General features: G+C 38.1%; 1 protein-coding gene across 1 annotated transcript in view; it reads left to right on the top strand.

The window, feature by feature from the left end:
- si:ch211-127b16.6 overlaps positions 1 to 1,606 on the top strand; it is a gene marked incomplete in the record, with an annotated part of 10,998 nt that extends 9,392 nt beyond the window's left edge. The window contains 2 exon segments of the mRNA NM_001443439.1: positions 84 to 163; positions 287 to 1,606. Coding sequence (NP_001430368.1) covers positions 84 to 163; positions 287 to 367 — 161 coding nt within the window.
- Between the last annotated feature and the right edge of the window lie 8,850 nt (positions 1,607 to 10,456).

The following is a 10,456-nucleotide window of genomic DNA, read 5'->3' as shown; positions in this document are numbered from 1 at the left end:
TCTGTTTTGTTTGCTTTTTCTGTCCAACAATCACAACTAGGTATTTTATTTGTGTTATGTGTGTGTGCTTGTGTTAACTTTAGGAGTTGTTGGACTTCAAGTAAGGTTTTCCTCATTTGTAGACCTCACACAGAATGGAAACACTGATATCGTTTTACAGCAAGTACGTCATGTTTATTACAAATATGTTTACTTATAAAATAGGACTAAAATAGTAAAAAGTAGTGCTCATTCATGATTTGTGAAAACTATGTCATTTGTGTTTGTTGGTCTGTCTTCATTTCAGGTCAAACAGGAGCTGGTCAGATACCGTCTGCCAAACAACATAATGATAAAAGTTAGAAAATTGCAGAAGATAAATCTGTAAACAGTGTGTTTTTAAGAAAAAGAAAACATAAAACAAACTAAACCTTTGCATTTAGGATATATATCAAACCTCACTAGAGATGCAAAATTTCACAACCCAGTACCCAGAAACACCCATACACGAGGGCAAATTTAGTTTATTCAATTCACCTAGAGCGCATGTGTTTGGACTGTGGGGGAAACCGGAGCACCTGGAGGAAATCCACCCCAACAAGGGGAGAAAATGCAAACTCCACACAGAAATGCCAACAGACCCAGCCAGGACTCGAACCAGTGACTTTCTTGCTGTAAGGCAACAGTGTTAACCACTGAGCCACTATGCCACCCACTGTGGTAACCATTCATTCATTCATTCATTCATTTTCTAGTCGGCTTAGTCTCTTTATTAATCAGGGGTCGCCACAGCGGAATGAACCGACAACTTATCCAGCACATTTTGTACGCAGCGGATGCCCTTCCAGCCGCAACCCATCTCTGGGAAACATTCACACACACTCATTCACATACACACACTCATACACTACGGACAATTTAGCCTACCCAATTCACCTGTACCGCATGTCTTTGGACTGCGGGGGAAATTGGAGTACCCGGCGGAAACCCACCCCAATAAGGGGAGAACATGCAAACTCCACACTGAAATGCCAACAGACCCAGCTGGAACTCGAACCAGTGACTTTCTTGCTGTGAGGTGACAGTGTTGACCACTAGGCCACCATGCCGCCCACTTATGTAACCAGTGTTTCCATAATGTACTTTTAAATGTAATACGGTATATTACAGTATTGCGTTATTTCTTTAAAAGTAACTAAATGTGGTACTTGGTTAACTTAATCTTTACTTGCTCACCGTAGCACTTAATCTTTAAGGAAAATAATGTGTTATGTTACTTTTGTATTATCTTTTTATTATTATTATTATTTTTGTGGGCTGGGCTTGCTTGTTAGTAATATCATATTTACAATATATGCATATTAAATGTATACATTAAAAATGTAAAGCTCTTTCACACCAAAAGTGAAATGAAGAGGCTGGAAAAAATCTGTATTGAGGCACAGCTCAAACAAAACCTTTCTGGATTGCATAAAGAATAAGATAAATGGGGGAAAAAGATCAACACTTCAGCAATGCAATATATGATGAGTTTGCATTTCACACTTTATTAACTTTAGGGGTTACTGATGAATCCTGGATCTGTTTTTGTGCAAGTCAGATGATTAAACGTTCACATTTACACTAGATCTACCGTACTGTAACTCTTTTGTTTAAACATTCTGCACAACACATCCACTCTGATTTCTCCTGATTTCTCTCAACAGTAAAGCAAAAAGCCAGTAATTAAGAAAACAAATGGCTTTATTATAGGAGGAAACAGTTATCTGAAATGAAAGGTCATACATTACTTGTAATATCTCCGCACTTTATCACGTCCTCCAACCCACCAGGGGGAGCAGATATTGCCCTATACTCTTCAACATTAGATGGCGGTAGTGACTCTTGCTCCCCTGTAATCAGCCTAATCACCACCTCCTGTTCTTTGCTCTGTATGAGTATGCTTTGTATCCTGCTCTGTGTTTAATTAAATTATAATAGAAGGTAAAGAGAATAGAGTTAAATAAAACCAGGTATTAGAAGTAGTAAAGTCAAATCACTTTTATGTGTGCTATGATGAATGAAAAGCTCAGATGCTGGCTGCAGACAGTACAAAATACAGACAGTGCAAATATAACGACAGTGCAAAATACAGACAGTACAAAGTAAAAGTAGAAGTAAAAGTAGGAGTAAGAGAACTATGGTGGTTATTATTATTATTATATTAGTGTACATTGTAGTATTTGAGTAATATGGTTGTTATTATTATAACATAAGAGTAGGGGTGAGGTGTGTGTGTAAGTATGTATGAGTCTGTATGAGAAGGTGTGGGAAAGAGGGAAGTGGGGTAGGGTGGTGGGGGGGGGGGGTATTATTAGTCTGTAAACCTAACCTCTGGTCCACACTCCGGAGCTAAAGGTGGCGGTAATGAACCAAAACGCTGGATGCCAACCGCCGTAAAATTATAAGCAGAAGAAGATGTTCTGTGTTCAGTCCTGAACCCTACCTCTTGCTGCCTCGTCCAGTGTCCAGTTGTTATTTTCAAGACTTCATGCTTGTTATATTCCTATTAGATTGTTCTGAGACCCTTGTGTCTATTTTATTTTGTATGTATTTTAGGAAGCTCGGCTTTCCTATTTTTGTTGTACTTTTTCAAACCTCTCTGTAGAGAGATATTGTCTCTCTCTTTTTTTGGTCAGATTTTCTTCAGCAAAGACTGTATTATTTTTGGGAATTCATAAGTTGTGGACTAACTTTGTTCCTCCTCTGCTCTTGAGCCACCAGTAGCTGACTCATGTAGTAAGAACTACTGCTAACCACACCATAGACCTGGGTTCGATCCCCACTCAGATCATTACATTACTATACTGTAAAAATATATATTTTTTTCTTAGTAAAAATTAGTAAACTTAATAAGTAAACTTATTGTAACTAGGAACTGTAAAGCTGATTTAAATTATTACTTTGTATAATTGTGTGGACAGTTGCTTAAATTTTAAGGCATCGGGTTTTAGCCGAGTCTGTTAATTGTTTTTACAGAGTGGTTACTAGAAAAAGTACTTGAGAAAAAGAACTTGCAATTTGCATAGCTTGTATAGCTGCACGATTCTGGCTAAAATGAGAATCACAATTTTTTTTTTTTTTTTGCTTAAAATAAAGATCATGATTTTCTCACGATTCTGTAGATGTAAAATAAAGATGAAGATATGAGTCAGCTATTATTATTGTTATTTCTCAAACATATGGTAAAACAACAATAATAATATGTGTAGGTCTACTGTTGCTTAAAATGCTCCATTTTAAATAGACATTGAATAGTGGACCTGAACAGACTTTGTCCTGTCCTGGTCATTAATGCACAGTAAAGTTAAGACATCAAAATACGACTATTCATAATGCTGACGATGAATTGTGTTTGAGACATATGCTTGCAATCTGTCATTGACAACATTATTAGAACATTTTGTTCACCAGTAAAATCAACATTATAGGCTACACTAGTTATACTGACACTGTTAAACAATTATCCTCTTGCGCAACACTTTGTGTTCCCTATAAAAGTAAAAACATTAAATGCTTGTGACAATCATAATACTAAAATGAGATATGATTATTTAAATGATGTGTGCTCTTTCAGGTTTCATTTTCACTGCTAAGAGCTGTTCATACTTCCCACGCGGCTCCCAAACGATCACTCTGTGCCACAAACTGAATGTTATTTACAACTTTATTACCTGTTATTCACAGCCTATGCGTCACAGTGACGTCACTCACTCCATTGAGTGCATTGTGTCTGACATTGCATCGCTGAGTGATGCAATCTAGCTAGCATCATGAAGGCTGCATCCAGATACTATTGGACTTTTTGTCCATTCTGTGGAACAAAGCCAGTGGGTCATAATGTCATGGTGGCTCATTGGTGTGTAAACATTTGTCTATTCCCAGCTACTCTGAAACTGAAACTACTCATCAGAAGTGAAGCTATTGTTAACTCCAAAAGAAGCTGCGCTACAAGTTAATCCAGTGCAGCATTCCATGGTATGTTCATAGATAACAGCTGAAACTAATAACACAGACTCATCCAGGTACTGTCCCTGTTCTTTTGTTCATTTTCATTATTCAAATTATTGAGAGGTCACCGGTTCTCTGTCTTCTTCCTGGTGGCAAGAAAGCCTCAACTTCATTACAGTGCGATTGACCATTAGATGGCTGTAATACACTACTGCAGTATGTTCATTTTCTAGCCTTTTATTAATCCGGGGTCGCCACAGCGGAATGAACCACCAACTTATCCAGCAAGTTTTTATGCAGCGGATGCCCTTCCAGCCGCAACCCATCTCTGGGAAACATCCGCACACACATTCACACCCACACTCATACACTACGGACAATTTAGCCTACCCAATTCACCTGTACCGCATGTCTTTGGACTGTGGGGAAAACCGGAGCATCCGGAGGAAACCCACACGAAGGCAGGGAGAACATGCAAACTCCACACAGAAGTGCCAACTGAGCCGAGGTTCGAACCAGCGACCTTCTTGCTGTGAGACGACAGCACTACCTAATGCGCCACTGCCTTGTAATACAACACTGTGCTGCTACAGACCATTGCAGATTCACCAAATGTAATATAGTTATGGTTAAGCTACTCCGTTACTTACTGGTGTGAGAATGTAAATTATCATATGCATTTGCTTATTTTGCAAAATATGTATTTTTCACCAAGATGATTCATACAGATTCCAAAGGCAGAAAAAAATAGGACCAGGGCCTGGTGTGTGGACTTGGTCACATGTTGATTGGTCAGTTTGAATGTCTCAGTCTCTGGGCTTTAGTCACATTGTCAAGAAAGATACAAAATAGGTGGTAAATTTCGCTCTCTCTTTTCCTGGTCTGCCCTTTTCTTGCTCTGCTCCTCTCCTGCTCTGGAGATCTACTCTGGCTCTACTGCTATCATGCTCTCTTTGGGACCTACCCTGTGTTCTTTGTCTCTCTCTCTCTTCCTCCCTCTCAGGTATCTTTAATTACATTTAAACTGGGTACAATTATTATCACGTTTTTTATCATTTCATGTTTTATCCTTTTACACAGTTATTTTATAGCTAATTTAAAAACATTCACTCTGTTGTCCTTAAAGCACATTTGAACTAATTTGGCAGTATGATAGGGTCATGGTCTGTTTGGAGGACCCATTTGTGGCCAAGTTTTAATTTCCTGGCTGATGTCTTGAGATGTTGCTTCAGTATTTCTACATAATGTTCTTTCTTCATGATGCCAACTATGCTGTGAAGTGGACCAGTCCCTCCTGCAGCAAAACAGCCCCACAACATGATGCTGCCGCCCCCATACTTCACAGTTGGGATGGTGTTCCTAGGCTGGTAAGTTTTCCCCTTTGTCCTCCAAATACTTTGGTCATAATGGCCAAACATTTCAATCTTAGTTCCATCAGACCACAGGACATGTCTCCAAAAAAAATTCTTTCCCCAGTGTAATTTAGCTAATTGTAATCTGGCTTTTTTTGTTGATTCTGGCTTGTTGATTTTCCCATGTTGTCAAACAAGGAAGCGGTGTGTTTGAGGTTTACCTTAAATTCTATTCTACAGTTGTGCCTCTAATTAACTCAAGTGTTGTCAATTAGCCAATCAGAATCTTCCAAAACCTTGACACAATCATCTGAGCTTTTTTAGAGGCAAAATAATCTTATTGTATGTAAATTTGACTTTCAAGAAAAAGTTATAACAATTTCTCAAAAACTGTAAACCCCCCCACCACACACACACTCTTAGCTAATGCAGCCCTTATTTACATGTTTGGTATAAGATTGCAGAAGAATGGTTGGACTAAAAATGTCTTTCTTACAGTCATACTGATAATTGATTTTTAATCATTTGGTAGAACTACAGTTAGAACTGCTAACGTGGAGACTGACACGGAGGGATCCATTATGCAGTATTTATTAGTCACACTCTTAATCACACACACAATATGCACTACCGTGCAAACACACAACAATAACAGTCTATGATGAATAAAGACTGGGAGTGAATAGACACAGAGGGTGTTACCAGGCATAAATCGAGGGCAGGCTGCAAGTATCAGAGTCCGTGAATCAGGCTTGGGTCGTGGGCAGGCAGCGAATGTCAGAGTCCGTATAACAGGCGTGGTTCGTGGGCAGGCAGCGAGTATCAGAGTCCGTATAATAAAGCGTGGGTCATGGGCAGGCAGAAGGCGAAGCAGAGTCAAGAGCAGGCTGGAGTAATACACAAGGAGTCAGGCAGGAATAACGTTCAGAAATGCTGGCCGGGGCTAAACAAGACTTCGCACTGAATGAGCGTTTGGTGCTGGCTTATAAAGGGTACATGGGTCATTAACGGGATTCAGTTCAGGTGTGCATGATCAGTGTAAATGGATGATGTAATGCTTAGAAGTCCGGAGATGGTGGCCTCTGCTGGCCAGCGAGGGGAATGACTGGGACCGAGTCGGTGACAGCTATAGTTAAATCCCATTTTTACATGTACACATCTGGGGCTTACAGAGAATGGTCTGAAAAGAGAAAATGTTCAGTCTTTGGTAGTTCTATGGGTAAAAAAATTGCATTGTTGATGCCAGAGGAGAACGGGTAGTTGATTTCTGCATGATTGGAACATTTATTTGTTAGAATTATTTGTTTATTTTTATTTTTATTTTTTCAAATGTGTTTTATGAGAACAGAGCAAAATGTATTTCTCTTTTGACACAGGGAACACGACAGCTATATATATAAATATACACACATACAATTGTTCAGTTTTGTTTAAACACTTCCTTTGCTGTCAGGTTAAGAAATGCAGTTAAAGTTGATGTAAATTTTATTTCCATATTTTTGGAAATATGCAAATAATGCTTGCTGTGTCACTCAACGGAAATGCTTTTGTCTCACACATATAAGAGAAGTGTTTAAAAAAATTGTCACACTTCACAAAAAGGATTCATTAGATAATGTATTTACTAACAAGAACTAAATATGAACAATATTCGTACAGCATTTATTAATCTTAGTTTAACATTTACTAATGTCTTAGCGAAAGTTAACATTAGTTAATTAGCTCAGTTTACATTAGCTAAGAATGAATGACTGTATTTAACATCAACAAAGATGAAAAAATACTGTAATGAATGTGCTGTCCATTGTCTGCTCATATTGGAAAATTCTTCACCCAAAGTAACTAATACAACCATATTGTAAAGTGTTAATAAAAATATCTAAATAAATATGTGCTACATTTCCATTGCTGATTGTCCATGTATTCAGACGTTAGACATGAACTGACCATCTTAAAAAAGAAATTGTGTGAGAACTGCTGACGTTGTTCCAAAGAAAACATGTTCATGGAAATGTTTTCCCTTGAACAAAATGCAAATTGATGCATCAAAAAAAAAAAAAAAGTACTCTCTAAAGTATCTCTAAATATTTTCTGTGCAGTTTAATTGGTTTCAAAGACACTTTTTAACATAACAAGCGAATAACTAATTTCCTATAAATAATTTATTTTGTCTTTGCAAGGATGACAGTGCACATTAATTATTGGGTTATTTTGCAAGATACTATAGTGTCCAGCTTAAAGTGCAATTTAATGGTTAAAAAAAGTTAATTATGTTAACTATGCAAGTCATTTGACAGCAGTGGTTTGCTCTGTGAATAGAAATTGAGTTCAATATAATTTTGTAAGGGGGTTAATAATATTAAACAAAAATAAATTAACTTTCTCCAGAAGAAAAATATAATTGGAAAAACTGAAAGTTTGTTTGATCCTCCCATGTTAAACAGCACGTGATAGAGCTAATAATTTTGCCTTGATTTGTATATCTTAATACTAAATGATTATCTGTCAATGCAGTCACTAATCAATGCTACCAAACTCAGTCGGGGTACCAGTTCTGCTTTGCTTTAAGTCTGAAATAATGAGTAAAAGTATCAAGTGAGGTTTCAATTTTGCCCAGACAAGCACCAACTACTAGCCAATACTTTGAACAGAGCTTATTGCAAAGACTAAATGAGGGGGGCAGCATGAAGTGTGAAATCAAGTTTATCAACATGGTGACCTATCCACCCAATGATTAAGGAAAGAACGGAAGCCATACAGAGAGCCACAGAATTAGACACTGAGCTTCAGCTTTTGAACAATTTGATACTGCAGGGTTGGCCTGAAGGGAAGGAGCACCTGCCTATGGACATGACCAAGTATTGCCATATTAGAGAACTGAGGTCGGTCTCTTTGGTCATCAAACCAGAGACTTTTATACATTCCAAAGTCGAGGCTGAAATGCAGGGGTGACCGGGCTTTCGCAGTAGCTGGTCCTACTTTGTGGAATGCTCTGCCCCTCTGTATTAGGTATATATCATCGCTGTCTGTTTTTAAATGTAGCTTGAAAACTTACCTTTTTGATTTGGCATTTTATCAGTGAGAATTGTTTGTTTTTAGCTATAATAACCAGAGCCGGCCCAAGGCATAAGCGAACTAAGCGGCTGCTTAGGGCCCCGTGGCCACCAGGGGGCCCCCAAGAGTGCTTGAAATTTTTGTGTGACTTTTTCGTTTTAGTTTGTTGAGTTGTGGATTAGTGGTGGGACAAAATATATGCCCATTATTGTGTTTATTTCTGACCGCGATACATACTCAGGCGCAAAGATATTTACCTAAATTTACAAAAGATCTGATTTAATTAGTTTTCCACACGGACTGCATCAGATTACCGCTTTAGCTACAGCACACCCAGCCGCCACCAGGTGGCGCTTCCCGTAATGGCGCATCATAAGACATACACCAGCGTCATGTAAACCACTGACAAATGAGCCATTGCAATGGTGAAAATCTCAGGCATACAGACACAAGTAGTCAAAATGGGTAAGGCATGTTTGTGCCTTTTGTTTGTGGCAAGTAGTCATATAAAAAGTTGGATTAATAGGAAGTTGTTTCTGCAGAATAATATTTAGAATAGTCTTAAAACATATATTTTAAGATGTAAGCAACACAGCTACAGTGAAAAAAAATCGATAATGTCAGTTTTTATTTATAGTGTGCAAATTATCAAGGATTGACGATAATTTGTCATATTGTTTGCACCAAGGGGGCCCCAAATAAAATCTTGCTTAGGGCCCCCTGAAGGCTTGGGCCGGCCCTGATAATAACTATTAGTGAGATTTGGTTGTTTTTACCTATATTAACTATTTGTGAGAATTGTTTGTTTTAGCTATAATTTTATACTTGTTCTTTGTGATATATTGTTCAGCACATTGGTCAACCTTTGGTTGTGTTTAATAGTGCTATATAAATAAAATTGACATTGACATTGAAAATCCACTCCTCACACACTGGAATTGAAGGATTTTTACGAAAAGCCTGTGAGCGTGTATATTGGCCAGGCATGAATGGCCTACTGAAAACATATAAAGAACAATCCAGTATCTGCTCAGCATGGGGTGTAAAACACCAGAAAGAAACACTCAGGCCACACGAAGAGCTAACTCAACCCTGGGGAAAGATTGGGACAGCCTTATTTCATTGTAATGGCAGAGACATGATCACAGCAGATAACTGTATCTGTCTATTTTTTATTTTTTATTTTTTTTGGAAAGTGGATCCTTTGTAAAACACAGTGTAAAACTATCATATGCAAATTCAAAGCACACATTGTAAGATATGGAATTTCAGACATAATGTTTTCAGACAATAGACCCCAGTATTCATCAGAGGAATTCAAGAAATTTAACAAAGCCTGGGACTTAAAACCTCGTCGCCAGAAAATCCACAGAGAGAAAAGTGCAGTCAGCATTGAGAAGTGCAGAGAAACTGAAGGCCAAAGGCAATGGCACTGAAAAGATGACACATGTCAAAGTTCACTTCGTCCAGGAGTTATTTCATCTAAACAAGAAACTTGATGACGATTCACCAGAAGTAAAAGAGACAGGTAAAGTATCACCAGAACAACGGTCACCACTGTTGAAACAAAAGGGGAACAGCCCATCACCATGACATATTCCCTGTTCAAGATAGGCTTACTGGAAGGCCTGCATACCTAAAAGACTTTGAATGACTTCGCAGAACAGCTAATAAGTTATTTAATTAGACTGGATTGCAATCTGGGATAAAAGGGGAACACATACCTAAAACACAAAAAACAAACTTGGCTGGGCTGGCAGGGATAAGGACAAGACAAAGCATTCTGAAACTTCAATCCCTTTATTTCAGCATGACAGTTACACTACTATAGTGTGGGGACAGTCTGAACAGTTTCAGGCCATTTAATCGTTTAAAGTCTTAAAATAACTTATTTTGCATCATTGAAGTTTGTTATCTTCAATATATAAAATCCAAATGTTGGATGACAGCTAAATATCACAACGGACATACCTGGAGGTGTTTTCCCCCACCTACCTGAGTACACAACAGCAATACTTTAAAACCTGTGAAACTTCCTGATAGCTGACAGTATCAAGTCTGTGGTAAGTAAAAACCTTTTC

This window comes from Danio rerio, chromosome 12, assembly GCF_052040795.2.
Source record: "Danio rerio strain M-AB ecotype USA chromosome 12, GRCz13ab, whole genome shotgun sequence".
NCBI lineage: Eukaryota > Metazoa > Chordata > Actinopteri > Cypriniformes > Danionidae > Danio > Danio rerio.
The sequence above is the reverse complement of the archived record's forward strand: the minus strand, read 5'-3'. Positions and strand labels throughout refer to the sequence as shown.